Source organism: Mugil cephalus, chromosome 7, assembly GCF_022458985.1.
Source record: "Mugil cephalus isolate CIBA_MC_2020 chromosome 7, CIBA_Mcephalus_1.1, whole genome shotgun sequence".
Taxonomy (NCBI): Eukaryota; Metazoa; Chordata; class Actinopteri; order Mugiliformes; family Mugilidae; genus Mugil; species Mugil cephalus.
In genome coordinates, this window is record NC_061776.1 from 4,502,602 (window position 1) to 4,527,185 (window position 24,584).

Sequence of the window (24,584 nt, forward strand, 5' to 3'; positions counted from 1 at the left end):
AGAACACATCTATAGAGTTCATGGGGATTAGAAATACTCTGGACATCAGCAAAGTGGGCATGTAAAATCAACCCCCATCTACAGACCCATCTTTCCCTTTATCAAGTCGTCTGATGTTGTAATGCATGCATGCATGCTGTAATTTCCAGATTATGTGTCCAATTATGCATGGAACCAAACGTAAGGAGGATCTTCCGTGCTGTGTTATATAAAGGATGTGGCTCCTTCCTCAACATATAAAATACCCTCAGAGAGAAATGGAGAATGAGTATGGCAGAAGGCTGAAGAAATGCACAGCGAGAGAAATAAAACAAGTGGAGCTGATTTATATCAAAGTGCTGAGCCAAAGCCAGCGAGAGACAAACACCGAGTTCTTTCTCCAGACATGGACTGCATATCAACACTGCAGCTCGCAGCTCAGGCATGCTAATTACTGTAGCACGCTGTACGTTCTGTCTCTGCAACATCTGGCCTGTCTGCTTGAGCCACCCTGAACTAGACGTGCAACCCTCCGAGGCCATGTGCTGTTTATCTGTCTGGGAATATGTCTGCCCTGCTGCTGGGCTAGCACACGCCTCCAGGGAGCTCTTCAGATCGTCTTGATGATCACGTGAGATGGGGACGGATGCATCAAGTCTGTTTGAGAACGTCTGCTAGATGAGGTGGGCTGAGGTCCCTGCACTCCCTGTCTAGGAGTGTCTCAAGCCTACTTCATGGTTAAAGCATGCTTAGGCTCCACGATTACATTAAAACCTCCATCGACACTGTCTTTTTAGATTTCATACAACTCTGATGATCAAATATTTCTGTGAAGGTTCTCAGTCATCCAGGGGTTTCCAAACAAACAAGCTTCTTGAAGACGTTTCATCCAAATCTTCAGTTCTAAAAGACTGGTGGAGAGTTGAGGTTTAAACAGGAACATCTGTCAGAAGCTAACATGACTAGCGTCTGTTAGCAATCAGATATTTACCTGTAGTTGGATCCCGTTTCCCTTCCCCAGTTCCCATTATCAGTCAGAGACTCCAGGCTCCAGGTGTGAACAGAGGTGAAACTTCTTGGGCAAACTCTTTTGGGTACTTCTTTTACTCCTCTTTCAACCCTTACTGCTTCTCATTCTAAAATGTGGAGCTCGTTTTCTTCGATAGAGTCTCCTTTGTCCTCCAGGTGTAGGTGCAACAACTGAATCTTGGGCTGAGGACTTGTCTTTTCCTTTGAGCCATGCATTTCTATATTGGTGGTTTTCTTTAACCCAGTGGACAATTCTGTATATTCTCCTCCAACCAAAAGGTAAGTATTTGCTTGCTAACAGACTCCTAATCACCCAACTCTCCACCAGTATTTTAGAACTGAAGAAGCTACTTGGATTAAATATCTTCAAGAAGCTCTACATGTCCGGATGTCTTTCTTTCAGCTTTGTTTTTTGGAAACCCTGATGATGAAGTCCCTATAATTGCCCAGGGAAATAGACTCAACACAACAGGAAGATGCCTCCGTAAGGAATCAGTGTCTTTTCCAAAATGAACGACACCCACAAAGTTATTGTTGCTCCCTGACGGTTTAACTGTTAGTCCTCAGAGACCGCTGACTTTCCCCCCCATCATATATACAGCACTGACAAAAAGACCGAGCTACTGTGAAATCCCAACGGGCCTCATCCACACGACAGCCGCCTTAATTACATTGAATATGGGAACAGATCCAAAGCAGCGTTAATGGATTCAGAGGTTTTTTTTTTCTGTCTTTCTGACAGTGACAAACGTTTGATTAAAGGTCTGTTCTTAAACATTTTGAACATTGAGCGAACTCAGGAACTGAGAGAGCCACTTAAATAAATGAGAGTATGTTCTCCAGGCATCACGTTGGTTGATGACTGTGGAACAGGCGCGCTGTACTTCTCAAAATGTGGAGTTTGATGAGTCCATCTTCTCGAAGCCTTCTTAACGAATGGCAGTCAGTAAGAACAAGTGGTTAATGTTCTTTGCTAGTGAAGCAGATTTTAAGAATACTGCATAAAATTACAAACAAAAAGGAGAAGAGGAAGCAGGCAGACAGCCTACGTTCCTCTACCATCTGCTTTCTGGCATGCTTTTAAAGCCAGTTTGAAAGCAGATCGCTTATGGCTGAGCAAACAACTAAAAACATGCTGCATAATTAGCAAAATCAATAAAACAACGCTACAGAGAAGAACCTTGAAAAGAGAGAAGCTGCTTTTCTAGCCTCTTTCAAAGCATTGTTGATTATCCTCATCAACAATTTGCACTTTAAAAAGCTGTGAGCGCCAGCTTTTTATTTATTATTTAGTTTGTTTTCTTTTCTTTTGTCATCCACACAAACACACGGCGTTCATGCATCTACAACAACAGCTCAATGCTATTCCCGTCAAGGTTAGCATTTGAAAATCTTCCTCTTCATACATTTATCTAGCGAGGGGACAACCGACGAAGGGCCACGACTTGAACAGCAAGCATATGACGGAGGGACACAGGAGGGAAAAATTATAAGGGAAAAATACGACATCCCCGCTTGAGCCAAGGGATGGCGGGAGGCCGACCCAGATTCTGGGCTCTCCGCCAGCCATGCTCCGATCTCCAACTTACCGGAGCGTCGAGGCCCAGAGTTTCCATTCTCTACCAGACCAGCTGGCACTGCCCCCCTCCTCCTCCTCCTCAAGGAGAGGTGGGTTAAAAGGCCTGCATGTGAGGAACAAGAAGGAAGGAGGAACTTGAAAAAGAGTCTCGCCTCTGGATTCCTGTATTGAGTCCTGTATGACTGGGTGATATGAAGATCCACCATAATGTGGAATGCCCTTCAACCGGGGGTCCACGGACCGGTGCTGCAGGGGGGTCACCAACTTTGGTTGATCAGATATTTTTTATGTATTTTTATTTTTTTTTTAATTTGTCTTTAAATACACTTTATTAACATGAATCCAACATATTTTATTAAATGGATAAATGGAGGCAGGGGAATAAATGCTTGAACCTGTGTATTATTGGAATAGCTTAGAATGCAAAATGATTATGTATACAGTGGGGGAAATAAGTATTTGATCCCCTGCTGAATTTGTAAGTTTGCCCACTTCCATAGAAATGATCAGACTCTGGTTTTTATGGTTGTTTACTGGTTATGGGTATAGACAGAATATCAGTCGAAAATGCATAAAAAACACACAATCTAAAAGTTATAAATTGTTATGTATTTTATTAAGGGAAATAAGTATTTGATCCCCAACAATTCACTTAGAATTCAGGCTCCTACAGATTGGCTGGTGCGCATGTGGCACACAGCTAATCTCAGTCAACTAATTACCAATACTCCTGATCTTAACTCGTCATGTATATAAAGCACACCTGCTCTAAGAATCAGTTTCTTACATTCCAACTTCTACAGCACCATGGGCAAGACCAAAGAGCTGTCAAAAGATGTCAGGGACAAGATTGTAGACCTGCACAAGGCTGGTATAGGTTACAAAACCATCAGCAAAAGGCTTGGTGAGAAGGTGACAACTATTGGTGCCATTATTCGCAAGTGGAAGACCCATAAAAGGACCATCAACTGTCCTCGGTCTGGAGCTCCCCGCAAAATCTCGCCTCATGGAGTGAGGATGATGATGAGAAAGGTGAGGGAGCAGCCTAAAACAACACGGCAGGAGCTTGTTAATGATCTGGAAGCAGTTGGGACCTCCGTCACCAAGAAAACAGTTGGCAACACACTGCGCCGTTATGGATTGAACTCTTGCAGTGCCCGCAAGGTCCCCCTGCTCAAGAAGGCACATGTACAGGCCCGCCTTAAGTTTGCCAGTGAACATCTAAATGACTCAGAAGGCTTGGGAGAAAGTGCTGTGGTCTGACGAAACCAAAGTTGAGCTATTTGGCATTAACTCGACCCGCCGTGTTTGGAGGATGAAAAAACGTGAGTATGACCCAAAGAACACCATACCCACGGTTAAGCATGGAGGTGGAAACATCATGTTTTGGGGCTGTTTTTCAGCAAAGGGTACAGGGCAACTTCACCGCATTATGGGGCCAATGAATGCAGCCATGTACTGTAACTTCTTGGACAAAAACCTTCTTTCCTCAGCAAGAACACTGAAGATGCCTCGTGGGTGGGTTTTCCAACATGACAATGACCCAAAACATACTGCCAGGACAACAAAGGAGTGGCTCAAGAAGAAGCATATTAAGGTCATGGAGTGGCCTAGTCAGTCTCCAGACCTTAACCCGATCGAAAACCTGTGGAGGGAGCTGAAGCTCCGAGTTTCCAAGAGGCAGCCAAGAAACTTGAAGGATTTAGAGACTGTCTGTAAAGATGAATGGGCCAAAATCCCTCCTGTGCTGTGTGCAAACCTGGTGACCAACTACAAGAAACGTCTCATCGCTGTGCTTGCCAACAAAGGTTTCTCTACAAAGTACTGACTTGTGTTGTGCTTGGGGATCAAATACTTATTTCCCTTAATAAAATACATAACAATTTATAACTTTTAGATTGTGTGTTTTTTATGCATTTTCGACTGATATTCTGTCTATACCCATAACCAGTAAACAACCATAAAAACCAGAGTCTGATCATTTCTATGGAAGTGGGCAAACTTACAAATTCAGCAGGGGATCAAATACTTATTTCCCCCACTGTATTTATAATTTGCACTCAGCCGAGGTAATATAGTTTAATATAGAACCCATATACAGTAGCAGGTGGGCAGTCCCTATTTAATCTCTCCATCACTTTGGGGGTTCTTGGCCTGGTGTGGATGCTGGAGTTTTAAAGGGTTTGGCAGCATGTCAGGACTCTCTCCTGGGTATCACCTTCAATGAGTGACCAAGGAAGACGACTTCCTCAATTGTTATTAAAGTGGTGCAACATGAAAGAAAAACTGGACGACCTTTCTAAGAGACAAAACATGTCCGTAAATGGACATTGGACTTCCAGACGTCAATAGCACAGCTAGGTGCACACAGGGTATCCCAGCCACCCCCTTAATCCATATATCGTACTGCTTCCTTCTGGTCACCGGTACAGGTCAATAAACTGGAAAAAAGTTAAATTTAGCAAAAGTTTCATTCCACATGCAACAACACAGCTGAACAAATCATGAAAAACAGGTGGAAAAAGAGGAATTGTTATGGGAAGGTAAGTCACACGTGTTTATTTTTGTTTTGTGAATGATGTGTTGTATTCTCATGGCTATCTTTCCACCTAAGAAACGAAGCTTAATGGATTTCCGGTTAAATTGAAAGGTGACAGAACTTGAAGAGTTTCTTGAAGACGCTTCATCCAAGTAGATTCTTCAGTTCTGACTGGCTGGTGGGGAGCTGGTCTTTAAATGGGAACATCTGTGGGTGTTGACCCATCACATCAGAAACTCTCATGACTGTGGTCTGACAATGACCAGATACCCTCCTGTACCTGGACATCACGAGAGATGAGCAACACCTACAGATGATTTCAGTTCAACCACAACTCCCCAACAGTATTTTGGCAACAAGAGAAACTACTTGGATGAAACATCTTCAGGAAACTCAAAAAAGTTGTTTCACAAAGTTTATTTGGCTATTTTGTCCAAATTAGCCTGAGAGCCCCTTTATTGGGAACTGATCATGCTCCAACAAGGACATGCTGGACCAATCAAATCCTGGGATGCTTCATGTGATAATAGAAAGGAGAGAAACATTAGTCGTCCATTCAACCATCGCCCTGATTGGCTGAAGGACCATCCAATTAAAATTTTCTCTGTATCGACTGAAACACAACTCACGATGAAATGTCAGTGGATTGGTATCAGATTCATGTTTAAGTTATCACAGCATCAACATTAAGACGGCGCTGTGCAGAAGTACAATGAGCCGAGAGCTTTATCTGTTTTAGTGCTTTTCATCACGCCTCTAAAGTAGTTTTAGTAATCACAGCAGCAGCAGCAGCAGCAGCAGCATAAACAAGCATTTAGAGCCGTTATCTGGAACAAAACAAGTACCCAGTGACACAAGCACAGTTTGCTCCACTGAACCGAATCCCTGCCCCGAGTCAGACATAACAACCAGATTGTCTACAATGATTCCGTGAAGACCCCGGAGGAAAATGTGGACGGATGAAAGAAGCGGCGACAAATTAGGGAGATACGAGGGAATAAAACAGGCAAGAAGAGCTGGGTCTGATAAGAGCTGAGCAAATAAAAACGAGGCTGGGATAGATCTGTACGCAAAACCATCTCCCTTAAGTGTTCACGTTCACACACACACACACACAAACACAACACCGAGGCATGGGCTGCTTTAGCCTCGAGCCAGGAAATGAGAAACAGAGCTGCATCCCACACGTGTGTGCTCTGCTGAGGATTTCCTCTGTGACAAACATGAACTCAGTAACACACACACAAAAAAAAAAAAGAAAAAGAAAGAAACATCAGCGGGCTCATTTAAACTTTATGCCAGCTGGAAAAGACAAAAAAAACGAAAAGAAAAACAGCATGATGTGATGTAATGGAAATTTGTAACCATCAGTTCAGTGTGAAACTGTCTGTCAACATCACAGAAACATGCGTAAACATTTCAGAGACAAGCTCATCAGAAGAACATCAGTGGAGCTTCACAGATGGAACCACCATCACCAACTGGTCCACCATCTTTGAGGGATGCCATAACCTACACACACAGCCTACGCCAACACGAGCCATTTATACTTGTGCGCTCATCATCAGCTGTAAACACTAGCTGTGTTTTTTTTTGCCTGTCAGGTATATTTTTGTTTCTACTTCCTGTTTCATTTTCAACGATGGCGACTGAACCTTTTGCCTAAATCTAGTTGTACAAATGTTTATCTCTGAACTTCCTCAGTTAACCTTTCCTCTATGTGTTTCATCTTTACTGATACAAAACAATCAGTGGTGGAGGTGGACGTGAGGCTGAGGCGTTAGGGTTGGTGTAGGATCGGGGCTGTTGCCGTAGCTATGGCATCAAATTGATGCAGAAGCCTAAAGTGGCTTTAAATGTTATGTTTTGGGTTCGGTGCTGCAGTTCACATTCAGTGACATAGACCTTTCAAAGGTATAATGACCTCACACACACTAACACAACCACCAAGGAGCGACTTAATAAGAATAAACGAATGGTAAAGAAATGTTTGGGGCAGAAGGGACTTTGCTGGAATAATGGTCAAAAATGTCTGCAAACCATCACTGATGGACTGTGGACTAAGACGGAAATTAAATTGCATGCCATTACTTCTCCTAGAGAGACAATAGCTGATTCTGATGTGAAGGGTGTGCTAACGTTTTCCTCAGAGGAGCATTTTTGGTGAATGAATGACCTTCGTCAAGTACAACACCTTCCTCTGTAGTCACGGTTTGAAATGTTGGCTCGTCCAAATATGTCAAAAACGTTTCCACAGAATGAACCAATTTTTCACATGACTTCATTCCACGTTTGGGAGGTGAGGCTGTTGTGTCAGATTGGCGCTAAGTTTCATCTACTGACGAGTTCCCCAGAGCTGAAGAACAAACCACGAGGTTCCGTCAGGTTTCTGTTTCTAATCGTTCGCTATATTTGCAAAACAACAACCAAACAAAAGAACTTGAGTGTTGTTTTAACCCTTTCACTGCCATAGTAACCACACGGTTGATCCTTTTTGTAGTAGTAGCAGTTGCAGACGATAAAATGCTTAATTTCTCATTTTGTACCTGTTTTCTAAACATTAATAGTCATTCAATTTGTAAGATATGCAAATTTGCATTACACATTATATATGCAAAGATATATGCTTTGATATTCATATTGTATGAATATGTACAATCGCTACTAAAACAGATTAAAAATGAACAATATTTAATCGTATTTCTTGGTGCTGAAGTCAAAGGATTAAGCAAGAACTAAAACTGTTGCTGTTTGCAAAAGTACTTTAATGCTAGTTATATGTAGATGCATGTGTGCATATTTTAAATGATTGACCTACATGTTAATCCTCCAGCCTCCACCTTGACACCTCCACACTAAGACCATTTTAACAATTTTCCTTTTTTGAACCAGACTTTAAAGAAAGGTCTCGTCTGTCGAGGCCTGCACGCTTTCAGCAGCTGCTCTCTTGGAAACATCCTTCTGACTTTGCTAATTTGAGGCAGCAGGGAACAGCGGCGCTGGGGAGTCGGTGGGAACGCGCCAAAACAAACAAGCCAGAAAAACCCAACACACAACCTCTGCTCTCCAATCTGAGGAGCTGGATGCCGGCTGGGCGGGAGCTCCCCGTGACTGTCCGAGCATTATCTTCAGAGCTGGAGACCAACAGAGCCAGCATGAAAACAAACCTGCCTCTGCCAGAGTGTTCAGTCACGACTGCGCCTCAGCAAACGGCTCTGTGGCGTCAGCAGGACACTTTCACCCTTCATGTGTTTGCCGTGTGTTTTGAACAGGTGTTGAAGGTAACGTCCACCCTGCTGTCGTGCAGGAAAATGATAAAACATCCAAGTCGGCCCATTTTGTTAATATATTTTTATGTTTTGTCTAAAAATCCGTGACGTAGAGTCACTGTCTTCCATAAACCGCATTTAAACCAGTATGAACCCTAGTGGACAAATAGCTGATACTTTTATTGAAAAGTTGCAGTTAATGTCTTCTATGTCATTTTCACGTCTTGAAAATTCATCACACAGGCCGGATCAGACCCTCCTCTGTTTGGCCCGGTTTTGGTCCCTGCACAGTACGTTTGAAATGAATGTTGGCTCCTATTTGACTAACTCATTGCCAAAATTTTATTGTTTCTCAATTTCTGATGTTAAAAGGTTTGTTGCTGTGACCAGACCACTTAAATCACTCCCAATAATGTGTGCTAGAATATCAATTACATTAAAGAAAAGCTATTTCTGAGTAAAAACTAAAGGATTAAATGTTCCTTAACCAGTTACGTAAACTGTCTCACTTAAATTAATTAATAATAGATTAATAACTTTCTTCGAAATTCATTGCTGTATCTGAATATGTGCATTGTAACAAAGCTAAAAGAAGAATTATTTTTCCTGTTTTTAAAAAAGGTTTCATGTTCAAAGGAAAGGACTGACCAAATACATCTTCAGTTTCTCTTGTTGCTTTGGCAAAAATAAACTGACAATAAACTTCAAACCGTAGATCGACAGATTGATTTGCAACTTGTGTAGACAGCAACTAAAAATAATTATAATAATAATAAAAGCCTGCCTCTAAACACAGACGCCTGGTCTTCAGAGTATCACAAAGAATAACTGTGAGAACACACTGTTATGTGTCATAAAAATCCAATGACATCCCAAAAGTACTAAGTGTCCTGGCGCAAGAAGAAACAAACTGCAGAAGAAATGAGAGGCAGCATCTGTGAGCAAGAACCTTTAGAAGCAAGACGGAAAAACAATATATCAGCAGAAGTTTTCATACAGGAAGCAGAGACTCTGTTAAATCTGCATTTAAACACCGTACACAAGGATACGACCCTCACAACTGAGCACACTTTACCATCCAGCATCACCACTTCACTAATAAACTTCAAAGACTCAACTGTAAGCCCACCCAGATACTTACTTACTGTACACACACACACACACTTGTTTTATGGGAAGCCTTCCAGCTGCCAACTAAGTTTACCTACGACTAAGAACAAACCGGAGGATAGTTGCTTTATTTGCAGACCAGTACAGACAAGCTTTGAAGTTCATCTGGAGCTCGTTCTTCTCAATCCAAGAACTCAGGAACCTTCAGCGAGATCTAGAGGTAAATCCATGTCTACCACAACACATGGGTTTCTTAAGGAAACTAGGAGCAGACTACTCTAGTGGGAGGTTTAACACCTTCTGATGACTCACCTCCTAAATATCATACATTGCTTCTGAGCATCAACCACCTCCTGATGATCTTTCACACCCGTTGGACCTTCTAACCATCTACTGACCTTTAATGCTCTGAATCTAAACTGATGCTTCAGGCTTAACCTAATATTTAGTCTTCAGGTACAATATGAACTATCCAACACTCTCAAGTTCAGAGAAGGCTTTAGGTTGTCTGGAACTAGACGTTTGGCTTTGGATCATGGTATCTGTGTTTTGTTAAAGGGTTTTGGACTTCGCTGTTTCTGGACATGGCAAAGGAACTTTCTAAAGTCTTAGCTTTCCTGGATTTTGCATCCACTATTGGCTACGGGCCCCATGAGTTATTTAAGTGTGTTTGGGCATTTTATTTATCTTTGTTGCCAATTTCCTGAATTGATTCAAGTCTGATTCAGTCCAATTTGATTCAATTTCAGTTTTGCTTTATTTTCCCACTCGTGGTTTTACCTCTACCTGGCACATCTTGCATATGGCTTGGCTTTTTTTTTTTTGTCCAGATGTTCTCGGTTTCTCACTCTTTTTAAATCCAAAATGCTGCCACACATCATTCATCAGACCTGACGGTGCTCTCAAGAGTTGTAGCTTCTGTCAGGTTTTTGGATCTCGATCATATTTTTGCGAGACCAGTGGCACAAAACCAGTCTCACAAGAACGCAGCGAGATTTCTAACAACAGGATGCAGGAAATGGTGGATATTTAAAAGAAAATAGATCCAAGATGGATCTGATTTGGTAAAAAACCCAGGCCTACTGCTGGTGTCTGCACTTGCGCTGGCTTCGCATGCTTAGGAGTGGGCCCACCTTTCTCATGGATGTGGGCTGTTTAGATTTCTATTTGAAGTTGGCTTGGGATGTCGGGAAGTTGCAAATGTCTAGATTTGGTCTTTGCAAAACGAGTAAATATTTTGTTAACAATGTTAGTATTTGGGTAAGGCTCTCCAGATTTTAAGGTGTTTAGATTGGGTTTAAGAGGAGCTGGCTCAGTGTGTCTACATCCAACTAAGGGTCTTCTGCAAGGTGGATGATTACAAGCTGCCTTTACTCTGATTCGTCCAAAACCATCAAGAATTTACTTGCTTAAGGCCTCTTTAGTTTACTAAAGGTGCCTTATTGGGTGTCAGGACGTTTTTAAAGGTATGTGATCTAGGATGCACGGATTGAGTGGAAGCCCTTACCTGTCTTGCGGTGGCGGTGATGATGGTGGTGGCGGAGGTGGTGCTGGGCGGAGATGTGGACGTGCTGGGCCAGTACGTCCGCCAACCTGCCCCCGGCTGCCCCGCTGCCCCCGCTGCGAGTGGAGGACGAAGAGGAGGACGCCGTGGAGGACGTGGTGGTGGTGGTGGTGGAGGAGGTGCCGTGGATCGCCCGGCTGATCCAGTGCTCCATGCTGATGCTCCCCTCGCGGCTGGACGAGGTGCCGCCGCCTCCACCGCCTCCGTCCTCCTCTTCGCCGTCTCCTCCTCCTTCTTCGTCGCCGTCGCCGTCCCCTTGACCCTCACCCTCCGAGCCCGAGGAGGTGTCTGAGGAGGAAAATACGGAAATGAATGACAAATATACAGTGTTACACCCCACAGATATGTGATGTAGGCTTATTTTACTCAATAAATGTTTCCGTTGATGTTTTGAGTGATTTTTATGCAGAAATGTACAAAATTCTGATGGGTGCAAAAATACTGGCACTCTATATCGTTCTACGGAAGCCCTAAGCGACCATGCATGCAGACATATTATTTCTTCCGTTTTCCCGTGATAACGAGCTTTTTCGAGATCTCGAGTTATTTATCTCGTTACCGTGGAAAAACGAGCTCCGTTTTCTGGAGATAACAAGTTATTTATCTCGTTATTTCAGGAAAACAAAGCTTTGTTTTCTTTAGATCTCCAGAAATGTAATCGTTATCTAGCAAACAGCACAAAACAAACAGCTCACCTTAGAATAGACATATTACATTAGGCTATTATTTTACTAAGTTATAGAGTGAAGGGCATCCATCAGTCACCATGACGGAATTCTCTCGAATAAAATAAAAATATATTAAAAAAAATATACCAGATATAATAATTTGAGATAAATAACTCGTTATCAACTCGTTGCTCCATTAACAAGATAAATAGTCTTGAGAAAACAGAGGAAGTTAACTCATTATCACGGGAAAATGCAAAAAAAAAAAATAAATCATATGTGAAAGCATTAGGGCTTCCATACAATTCAGTCTTCTGTCAGACTTGAAGGGAAACTTGTTATTTATCTCCAGAAAATGGAGGCAATTAACTCGTTATCACAGGAAAAAGGAGAAAAAATAAATAATTATACGTGAACGCATGGCCACTTAAGGCTTCCTTACGTTTCTGTATAAAGCTAAAGGATTTAAATCAAATCTAAACAAGAGATTTTTTTTAATTGAAACAATCCTGATAATTGCTGTATTTATACGGTAGGTATGTATGTCTCAGTTTATTATCTGTACACAGAAAGGATTCAGCTCCCATCAGTTTAAACTGGCTGGAGGGAAAGAACGGAGTAAAATTAGTTTTCGAAATCTAAAGTATGTCTGTGTGTGTGTTTGTGTGCATGAGTTTAGCATGTGATTTCCATAATGCCCACGGCATTAAGAGACCGATGGTGCTGATATGAATAACAACAGACGCTGACCCAGTTCTCACACACACACACACACACACACACACACACACACACACACACACACACACACACACACACACACACACACACACACACATGAACACACACACACACACACACATGAACACACAGGTGCTCAGTGTGAAAAATAATTGAGCGACTAATGAGGAAAGTCCAACATTCGCCAAACAAACATCCAGATATTTTTCTCAGAGTGAATCAGACCTGAACGGAGAGCGAGTGCTGGATTTAAATAAGGTCATATTTTTGGTATCAGGATATGACGCTCAGTTGTCAGAGTCGTGCTTGAATGAAGCTGCTTCGGACACGTTCAGATAAATAATATGACGCTGGTCTTAATTCTAAAGGTGACACTTGAAAAGTGGCACTTGAACGCAACACAAGGACTGCAGTCAGTGGCCAGCCAGCAAGAGAGGTAAAAACTCTTCCTACAAAGCAGGTGGCGCTAGTCAGGATTCAGAATAGTGATATTCCATTTGAAACAGAGAGCAGCAGCACCTTCTAAATGGGTCATTGAAATATGACTTTCCCAGCTCAGGTAGAAGCAAATAATATGGATGCCAAAAAAAAAAAAAGATTTGTTCATAAGTTTAACCCTCAGGTATCTGTTTAATTTACTAACCTCTTGAAACCTTAGCAGACAAAAACGTCCATGTCTAAAACTTTTTTCTGGTTTGTTTTCTGCATAAATCACTTCAGAACTTCACAAAACTCACATATGGCTTTGAATACACACACATATACACAGACACACACCTCATAATAGTTGCTAAGGTTAATAACACAAGCACAAAAATGAACGAAATACCAAACATTTTATCCATAGGCCCTATAACGGGGAAATTACTGGTCAGTTTTGTCCTAAATTAAACCCTAATATTCCAGAATGAATTATTTTGTTGCGTCATGGCTGAAAGATCAAAAATGTACTTATAATGGAAGTCAATGGGATATTTGTGTCCGCTAAGGTTACAAGAGGGGAGTAAAAAAAAAAAGTCATTGTTCTCTTGACTTATTAGATTTGATTTTTTTCAAAATTTGTGTAAACTTTGTTACAATATATTGTGCCATATGCTCTAACTCAGTCAAAATTAAGAGGAAATTTTTACCCAAATGGACAAAAATGTTTGTCTGAGGGTTAATTCACAAAAACATTCAACTATCAACGATCAGCAATTCAGTTTTCAATTCAAGCTTCTTGTTTGTCAGGTAGCACCGTTCAAAATGCCAAAGGGAATGGACGCGGTCCCAGCATGTCAACCCCCGTGGTTCTTTGCTGACGTGCTTGATTGGCAAATCTGTGTCTCGTTATCAGCGGGAGCCAGTGGAGACTCCCAGCGATGAAACACAAACATGTTGACACATCCGAGACGCCGCCAGGTGACCCGGGAACCTCACGAAGAAAGTGAAACACCGACGTTAACTGGGTCTTTAAAAAGATATTTTATGATGTGGAGAAAAAAAAAAGTCACATCATCCCGGCACGATACAACACGCGACTCTGCAACGTGTCCTTGAATGAACCTCGGTGGCACACAGGGGTACGTTCAAGTGTGTGTGTGTGTGTCACTACTTTCACAGCTCCCTCAGGACATGTGCTTTCTAAATCTGAAAGATGGACTGCATGCGTCTTTGTGGCGTGCGTGTGCGACTCCACGCTGTTTGTTTGCTTTGCTTTGAGCAAAATGCCAAAAACACTTAAAAATCATGTGAGCACGAGGACAAACACTGTTTCTTCACAGTGCACGTAGGACCATCTAGTGTTGTTTTGTGTTGCATGCGTAGTAAAAGGATTTCGTGAAAGCTTCACAGATTGGATTTCGTTGGCTGCGTGTGTGACTGTGAACGTCATACTTATAAAACACACATGGAGCTCGTAGTCTCGGCTGCATCGATCCCTCGGCGTCGCAAGGGTTGAACAAAGCAACAAAAACCCAGTTTAGAGTTCGAAAATAAAGCAGCTGCACGGTTGCACTGGGCGACGCGTTCCTTCATCACCGTGTCTCTGCTGCTCCAAACACTCGCTGCAGCTTTAAATGTGCATGAATCCACGTCTCAGATCTGCCCCCAGCAAGTTCACCGTTCCCTCCGCGGTGCGTGTGTGTGTGTAACATTTGATTAAAAACTACAATCCCCAGGAATTTACTTAAAACGAACTCGAGACACTTTGAAAGATCCATGTCTTCTGCAGGAAGCCGAGGGGAAAGGCAGAGCTAGGAAAAGCAGAAAGGAACCGAGAGCAGGACTTTAATTAGATTTGTTGACAGGAAAGAAACTATCGAGCAGAATGAGACCCAGACTTTCTTGACAAATCTTTTATCGGTTTTCCTTGTCTTCCTGCAAGACCTTTTCAGTTCTTGTTGCTTCACAAAATACTGATGAACACCAAAGTCAAGAGGTTATATGCACTAATCAGCCACAAGATTTTGACCACTGACAGGAACAGGTTCTGCTGGGAAACTTTTAGACCTGGCATTCATTTGTGTGGATGTTACTTAGATATGTAGCACCCACCTAGACCAGACCAGACACCCCCACCCCACAGCAATAACACTCCACTCACAACTTTTACTGTCCTTTGTGCACATGACTGGAAAGTAAAAATGAAGAATGAGTGAGAGAATACACCCGTTCACAGTTTGTAAACAGTGTGATGCTTTTTGAGGGGCGGGGCTTAGCTGGAGGCAAAATATCTCAAACACTAGCCTGTAAACGCCAGTTAGCATATTTCAGCCGTTCTGTTTTGGCAACACACTCACTCAGCAAGACTGTAAGTGTTATTTTAAAAAGTTGACTCTGACTGATGGGACTATATTCATCGACCCCTACACTCTCACTCACTGGATGGACGATTTGACCAAAGGACACAGAGGGGACGAAGTCTGGTCTGTCTTTATCAAGTGAAGCCTCTCCAACAAAGATATTACAAGAAGTAAGTGGAACCACTGTGGAGGGGAACGTAGTAAATGAAACTTCTGCTTGGACACTCCTGAAACACACAACTAATGTTGAGTTAGCTAGCGGTTAGCATTACCATGAACATGCAGCAAGAATCATCCAAATAATGACTAACTTAATGTGATTTCAATGACAGTTTAGTCTGAACCATAACGTTATCCAGGCTGAAACTGATGATGCATTGCATATTAATCTGGCCTGAAATGAAATGTGCATGTTGTTGTTGATTGTCTCACTCCAAACATTTCTCTTAATTGCCACAGCCAAAAGAAAGTTGTCTACGACTGGCGGTGGCTGGTATGTGATAAAACTTCAGGTTAATGCTTTTGATATTTCGATTTTGGCACCAAAAAACACAACAAGTTGAAAGTGACAGTGTTCACCCTCAAGCTTCCCTCTGTTTTGCCTCCAGCTAACGCCCTGACGTGATGTAGGCCATGAAGGGGTCTATAAGGGAAGATGGAAGAAGGAAATGAAGAAGAGAAGCTCGATGGAGAGGAGTGGATGGTGCTGTGGAGAACTGAATGAGCTACTTGGATGAAACTCCCACCTTTGCACCTTTTTGTTTGGCTGTAGCACGACCTAGAAAACTCAGAACCTTCACAGACATAGCGCAAGAAGAAAGAGCGGTGAAGCAGAGGAAACGTTGCAGTCCTCTGTGAATTTGTTGGGATGATCATGATGGAATAATGGATCACGGGGGAGCAGTGTTAATACATTCTGCTTTAATTGCTCCAATAGGACACTTCTCATTTCGTTCTTCGCTCTCTGCACAGTTCATCAATTTGTTGTTGGTCGAAATCCTGCTTAGTTCAGTGACACTGTGTGAAGCTCGACCCCGAGGCCACGCGGATAATGGCCTCATTAACGCCCTCATTAAACGACACCAGCGCCATAAAGACACGGATGACTGCCGCCGCCGCCGCCGCCGCCAACCACAGATCCTGCTTCACACGCAACAGGGATGAAAACAACGGATCGAAAGCATCTGGTCCACAGTCGATGTCCATCTTATGCATTTACTGGCTAATGTTGTTTAGAGAGGTCAGGAGGGGATGAAACTTGTTGAGTCACGATACAAAAGGGAATCCTGGGGTTTTCTTCAAAAAACTGTAAAATATAAAAGTAAAGTCCTTCACTGTGGAATCTCTCCTGCATCAAGGTTTGATCTGAGAGTGTTCTCATGTAAGTGTCCTATAAGTGATGATTAAAAAATGTGGATATGTGAATAAGATAAAACTTTAAGGTTATTATTGTAGTCGTGTGGAACCCACAGCAAGGCTTTATAAAGTCGCATGTGAGCCTCATGTCAGGCTCAGCTGTGTGCAGCTTTGTGGTTGCAGCATCCAGAACGAGGACAATCTGTTCGCAATGATGATGAAAAAAAGAGATAGAGGCAACGGTTAACGCTTCTTTCAAGTTGTTAGAAGTGTCATTAATTCGTAAATAATGAGATGAGACATGCTTAGGAGGGACGAACACCTCGAGGCCGACTCTCAGATGATCACAGGCGGATCATCATCATCATCATGCAGGAGAAGCGCAGCATAATGTTTGCTATGTTTTCAGCTTTTTTTTTTTTTCCAGACATTTCTGAGGGCAATTTTCGAACCCCAAATTAGTTCAAAATGTTTACATGACAGATTTGGAGAGGTCACCAACACATTCAGAAATGATGTTGATAGACTCATTAAATGATCAGAAATGTGAAACCATTTTACTCTCTTAGCCCTAAATGAATAAGGTCTATTTAAGCTCTGGTGTTGTAAAGCAGGCCTGGTTAATGATGGCATGAAATAATTCAAAACTTTCTCTGGTGGTCAGAAAATCTGTCAAGAACTGCAAAATAACTTCTCTCAAGTCTATTGTTGTGTTTGTTGTGTGAATTTGCAGACATCTATTTACCAAACAGCTGCTGTTTCATTCCCAAAACCTGCTTGCATCACCAAAGCAGCCAGTGCAGCAAGGTCGATAAAATAGTTCCACTTTTCTTGCAGCATCGATGGCCTAAAGTGACACCGGTCGTCATCCAGCATTTACAGAGGAGACTGACGTGTCACTCAGGGAAGGCTCATCCCAATCAATCACCGACCGCTGTCACTTACACACATCGATTCTGCAACTATTCGCCTGTTACAGCAGCTTTGATCAGTTTGAAGAGTTTTTCTCCTTTGTGATTAACAAAACAGGCTCTTAAAAACCAATATACACTTCAAAGGTTGAGCCTAAACAGGCTCTGTATTTCACAGATGAGCGTGGAAGCTGCCAGATGATGTGACAGAAATAATGTGAGTTAGCGTTAGCCTAACCCTCTGTGACTGGCTGATCAGAAGAACAAATGCACAACATGCACTTGTTCCTGAACAAAAGTCCAAAGATCACACAGATGGAACTTCTTAATTTACATCTACATCTCATCTGAAGATTCAAATGCAAAAATATTTCCACAACAGCTTGATGATTTGGAATGAATAAAGTGTAAACCAACTCACGACCAGCATGATTCATGATATGAAAGATCTGTATGACAGTTTGTAACTTTCCTAGCTTCATAGCCTCCCAGCTAGCAATAGCTCTCCCAAACCTCTTAGTCTCTTAGCAAATAGTAGCTCTTCTTAGTCTCCTAGCTAATACTAGCTCTTCTTAGCCTTTTAGCAAATAGTAGCTCTTCTTAGCTTCCCAGCTAATAGTAGCTCTTCATAGCTTCTCAGCAAATAGTAGCTCTTCTTAGCTTCCTAGCTACTACTAGCTCTTCTTAGCCTTTTAGCAAATAGTAGCTCTTCTTAGCTTCCTAGCCTTCCAGCTAAAAGTTGCTCTTCCTAACCTCCTAGCCTCTCAGCTAATAGTATCTCTTCCGAACAGCTAATATTAGCTGTTCCTAGCCTCCTAGCCTCCCATCTAATAGTAACTCTTCCTAACTTCCTAGCCTCCCAGCTAATAGTACCTCTTCCTAGCCTCCCAGCTAATAGTAGCCCTTCCTAAATTCCTAGCTTCTCAGCTAATAGTAGCTCCTCCTAGCTAACAGTAGCTCTGCCTAGCTTCTTAGCCAGCTAAAAGTAGTACTTGCCCTTTTCCCTTTTGAACGACACATACAGACTGCTGCCATCTGTTGGAATGAGGAGGTATTTTACTTCAGATGCAGAACGTTATGTACCAGCTGACCATTTCAAATGTGTATGTTTTTTTTTTTTCCTTACCTGGAGGCGTGTAGGCGTCCATGGAGGACTGGACCACCAGCGACCGTCGCTTCGAAGGCATCGGCACCGCCATCTTTCTTTCTTTGTGCTTTGCCAGGGCTGCCTGCACGGCCTCTGTGTGCACATCTGGGGACACACATGCACTCATTTATCAGTATCAACAATCTAATAGTGCGATAAAGTAATCACAAGTTCTTCTGATTTAGTTTATGTAGCCAATAATAGCACGATACTACTTGAGTGTGTCGTTGTGGTGATTTTACAGAGCGATCCTTCCACCTACATAGAGCCTGGGCGACCAAATAACTGAAGACAGGGGTTAATGTTTCAGGATATCCAGTGCAAACATTGGAGTAGAAGCAGCTATAATGGAATTAGACCCAGTCCATCCAGCCGAAGTACCAACGGCGAGTGGGCGAGGAGTAAAACAGCAGCGTGGCTATCAGCTGGCCTCTGTATTCATGCTGCACTGTTCTTTTAACAATGAGCGCTGTGTTCCCATTGACTCACATTCACTTTACGTACACAAACATTCCCAGCTTGACAGCGGCTCCCGGGAGGCCCCGCGGTTTCTGACTGCGTAAGGTTCAGGGAGTGTCGGCGAAGACGTTTTTGTAAACGAGTGTTTCCAAAAGCGAGATAAAGAGCTGGGACACAGACACAGCTGGGTTTGTTTGAACGGCGTCCATTGCCGGCAGAAGGCAAACACAACGGCCGACGATACCGAGGCGACCGGCCACTGACCCGATAATGACATAAGTAAGACATTAGTCTGAATGAATGGGGCTCTCAGACGCACGTTTGTTTGGGTTGTGTAGGAGAACGGAGGTAATTTAAATCTCAAGTGCACATTTATTGTGTCAAGGCTGACATCTCAAGTGTGAATGCAGTGTGTGAAAGTGAGGGTGTGGATTTTAAAGGTGCAATGGTTCAATTTTACTCGGTTAAAATGCACATACTGTTCACAATCTGTATATAACATATGATATATTCAAACTCTATATTGCACATGGTTAATTATGTATACTATGCTCCCACTGTCCCACTCTCAACCATGTGCACATTATCCACATAATGTATCCTGTATATTCCCTACAAAACACAATTGTACACACTTCTCCAACTGTGTAGATACTGTAGGTCTGAACACCCCTCAGCTCTCGAGCTATCACCTCTGTACATACCTGCACTTTCTGTAAATAACACCCTCTTTGCACCTCTGGTTTGATGCTATCAGTATTTAATTAGCTCTGCACCAATACTCTGCAAAATGACAATAGTCAGTCTAATCTAATCTAATCTAATCTAATCTAATCTAATCTAATCCTAAAAGGATTTTTTCCAGGATGTATTTTGAGTCTTATCAAACATATAACAAATTAAACTCTCCTGTACCTTGGGAGTATAATAATAATAATAATAAAAGCTGTGTTTTCGTTGCAGTGATCTTGTGTTGGAAAGGAAGTGATTCACTCTGGGCACCTTGGGTTCAAATATCACACTGGCCCTTTTCTAACAGGACTAATGCTGATTTTTATAAGTGAATATGCTTCTTACCTGATCGGTAACGTTCGTCTCTGGAGCCAGAAGACCGCCGGCGGTGGTAGCGGGACGACGAGGACGGGGTGACCGGTGTTCTCTTCTCCTGGCCCATGGCTGGATCCATTCCTTGGGGAAAAGGATTCAGATTTCATTTTCATGCTGACGTGTCGTAAATCAACCGACACGTTTCCTGTTCTGAAGGTTAAAATGTAGGCTCCTCATTAAAATAAAGACATCATCACTCCGGACATCTAAAAGATTTTGGAGTCTCTGCTCCAGCTGTGGCCTGACGTGATAAATTTTGGGTAAATCTCACCAACCAACCGGCTCCACAAAAGAACAAACTGGAAAGAGCGGGAGACTGGACTTTAAGGTTAGAATGAAGTTAATGTTAGAGACATAGTCGGTTAATTTCTGCAGTCTTACAAGTTTTATATTGTTATAGCTTTTTTTGTCAGAAGTAAAATGACCTTGGATTTAACGATAGCAACTGGCTTCAGCAGATTTTTTATGTTTTAAAGTTGTTTCAAAATACTTGATTCAAATTAATTTCAAGTTAATATCTGCAAATGACTGATGTAAAGTAAGCAGAGATGTGTTTTTTCCTCTACGTAACATTAGCTGGTATTGACGCTAACACTGGTTAGCCGTTAGCTAACACCGTTACCAAGGGGTTTTATCTGTACGTCGGCCATGCACTGCTAAAAACACTATGTTCCATCTACTTTACTCGTAAAAGTGAGTTGAAAAACCTACTTTTATGAGTAAAGTCAACTTGTAAAAGTAAGATGACATCATCTGCAAAAAGTAAATTGACTTTACTAACAGAATTAGTGTTGTACCAACAAAGACTGCTCTTGTTTGATGCAAAGAGTTGCCTTACTTTTTTTAAAGTATTTTGAACATCGTATTTTTATCAGTGTGTCTGTGTCAGGCTTCATCCTGCTGCCATCAAGGTGTCAGTGCTACTGCTGGCCCAGGTGGGTGCTACATGTCTAAGTAACATCCACATGAATGAATGAACCATGAATTGTCACAAGATGGCTTTAATGTTATTCTCCTGTCAGTGGTCATAATCTTGTGGCTGATTGGTGTACATGGCCACTATTCTGCTATTCAGCTATTTTAGAATGCAGTTGTCCAAAATACAGTTATACGTGGGTGTGGAGTTGGTCTCAATTTAACCACCAACTGATCTTGTGATAGAATCAAACCAAGCCAAAGAGCGTGACTCAGCGAGTCGTCGCAAACAAGTAACACAACGCACACGCTGCAGGAAATCACACTTCCGTTCAGGAAATTCAATTTTGTTTTGGAAACAGCAGCAATTAGTTCATCCCAATACAGTTTTCGGTCATTGCATTTCAAATGTAAACGCTGAATAAAGTTCAGATTACTCAAGTAAAACCTGTTAAATTGTCAAAAAACAATTAAATTAAACCCTAAAAAGTAAATGTGGCTTTGTGAAACTTTTAATTTTTTTATTTTTTTATCAGACCAGCCTTCAAATAGACACAGTCTCCTGTGAGGATGCAGAGAAAACGAGCTCCCTCCACAGCAATCGATAAGTCTGATGATAATAACTGCCCTGTTACCGACAGCGGCGGCCGCCGAGCTACGACCATCCGTCTCCGCTTCACACTTCCACCCTCGTCTGTCTTCATTAGGGCTCTCAGGGAGCCGCCGTGGCTCGGGAGAAAAGACAGCTAAAAGTTGATTAGTCGACCATTTAACGACCACCAGCCAGCGCAGGGATAGAAGACGGGTCTGGGAAATACCTCACTTTACGCTTTCCTCTGGGGAGTCTGGATGGATGGATTCCCCTTCTCCACACTCCGTCTGATTTCTCTTCTCTCAACTCAACTCACCTCCTTGAGCAAACACACTGCTCCAAACAGTTAGTTTCACTGACTATAGCACAATGCTGCCAAATCTCATTGTTTCTGAGGATTTAACTAATTTATTAAAACCTACAAAATATTTAATTGGAATAAAAGGTCAGTAAAAAGATAAAATAAAATTAAAACACCAGACACAGGACCAAGCAGTAAAACCAAACAAGTAAATTGATCAAGAAGTCATTGTGTTCCAGGCTCATTTAAGGCATATGTCTTCAACAGGGGGTGGTGACCCCTAGGGGTCTGAGGAGGTACTGCAGGGGGAGTCACAAAATCTTTGGTTGATTAGACATTTTTTATACTTTTTTTTTTTTTAATTTTCCATTTTTTCCCCAACTGAGACAACTTCCCAAAGTGAAACCGTTTCTTTCTCCACATCGCTTTGAGATTTTAATCCATACTTTTATCACAACATGTTTAGATTATTGCGATGTACTTCATGTCGGGCTTAGCCAGACATCACTTTCCTGACTTTCAACTGGAACCAAAAGACAAGAACACGTTACCCCAGTTTTGGCTGAACTTCACTGGCTTCACTTCTGGATTCATTTTAAAATTCTTTTATTTGTTTTTAAATGTGTTCATGGCATAAATACAAACTTTGGAACGACCTGCCTTTGCATATGAGGCAGGCCGACTCACTTCTTCTGTTTTTAACATTCATTATTACACAGGATGAGATGTTACAATGCCTTCCGCCAAGATCTGAGGCAAAACACGTTTAGAAGCCCAGTCCAACAGAAATACAACCAGCAGGCTAGCAGTCAGCTAGCAGCTAGCAACCAACAAGAAGACAGCAGCTGACTAGCCTAGCCACCAGCAGTAGGTAAGAAGTGATGGGATATGCGACTACCACTAGCTACCACTAGCAAATCCTCTCTTAATACTCATTTCTCTTTGGTTTTTAACTCAGTTTCAGATGTTGGCTCATATTGTTTTTATTGTTCGATGGCTTCTTACGTTTTTTTATTGTTTGTTTCATGAGTCTTTTTTTATCTGTCCTAATGTATGTGTACAGCACTTTGACCAACCACGTTGTTTTAAAAGTGTTTTATAAATAAAGATTCACTGATTATCGTTTTGTTTTCTCTGTTGTGTTCTTGCATCTGTTGTAGCTGCAGTTGTGAGTTAAAACTTCACTTTTATGTGCACTGCTTCCTAATTGCCCTTTGGGGATAAATAAAGTTTTTTTCTGATTCTGCTAGCTTGTTTAACTAAAATGCACCTTATAATGATGTAAAATAAATTTACAGATAAAGAGATTTCCAGTTTCAGTAAATGTATTAGTGTAGAAGATTACTACAATAACAATAACAACAACAACAACAACAACAACAACAAAATGGTTTCCCGTTCCATAAAATCTTTGCCAATATTATATGTTCTGGGAACTCTTGAATTTTCTCTCTAGTTTAACGTCTCAGCTGTTCTTGGAGCATGATGTCAGGTCTGTAGTGGTGTGTTCAATGATCAAAGGCATCGAGGGAAAAGTCAACAAAGGCCTAAATTAATCATTAAAAAAGTTGACATTACGCGGCTCACAGCTCGTTCTGAATAAGAGATGAACGAAGTGTGAACCACTGAACAGTGATGAGAGACGGCAATTAGAAAAGGCTTGATTCGAATGATGAATGAGTTCATTTTCAGTTTTCTTTTTTTTTTCTTTTTTTTCTTTTTTAACGAACACACCGTGAGTTGTAAACACGACAGATTGATGAGCAGCTCGTATGGGTTCAGGCACTCGGCGCTAGTCAGCGTCACGCTCACAGCGACTCAATATCTGGTTTTGAGGAACGTGTTGGCGTCTGATGTCGCCTTGACACAAGCAGACGTGCCAGAATTACACCAACTGGGAATAAAACTGTCAAAAAAAAAATAAAAAAAAATCTTATTTAACCTTCTGAGACCCCACGTCCTCATATGGGGACATTAAGTTTTAGGTTTGTTGCAGCTTATTCTGCTTCATTTAGACCTGTTGTCGTCATAAGGAGACACTTTTGTCTGACATGTACTGGTAGTGAAGGGTCAGTTTATTCTTATTAACTTTAACTGTTTGATATGACATGAAAAGAAAAATAGAGTTCGGTCATTCTGTTATTTTGTTCTGTATTTGAAGAGTCAATACCAATTATGCCAACAAAAATTAAGCAGCTCACATCCTTTTGAAACTATTTTATTGTTAATTTGACACCATGTGTTTATTTAAGTGTTACATATAACTATTTTCTTGGAGCATACACCAGGGTGTACAAAGCTGGTGCACAACAACTCTCCAATTAAACGCTGAAGGTTTAACAATGAAGCAGCTTCAGAGATTCAATTCTGACTCCATTCTACAAAACACTGTTTTGATAATTTGTGCACCATTTGTTTACGTCGGTGACATTTTTCTGTGCAACGAAACGTGACAACAAACTGCAGGTTGGATCGAAACTTCCCAAAAGCTGATACAACTAAAACGTGTGTGCAGATTTATGGGTTACACGAGAC

At 41.8% G+C, this 24,584-nt stretch overlaps 1 protein-coding gene across 6 annotated transcripts in view; it reads right to left on the minus strand.

The window, feature by feature from the left end:
- LOC125010882 (disco-interacting protein 2 homolog C) overlaps positions 1 to 24,584 on the minus strand; it is a 189,275-nt gene that overhangs the window by 53,456 nt on the left and 111,235 nt on the right. For all 6 annotated transcript variants that reach the window (XM_047589782.1, XM_047589781.1, XM_047589778.1 and 3 more), the window contains exons 3-5: positions 20,212 to 20,322; positions 18,655 to 18,780; positions 11,013 to 11,357 (exon numbers count right to left, since the gene is read on the minus strand). In XM_047589782.1, coding sequence (XP_047445738.1) covers positions 11,013 to 11,357; positions 18,655 to 18,780; positions 20,212 to 20,322 — 582 coding nt within the window. The remainder of the gene's footprint in view (positions 1 to 11,012; positions 11,358 to 18,654; positions 18,781 to 20,211; positions 20,323 to 24,584) is intronic.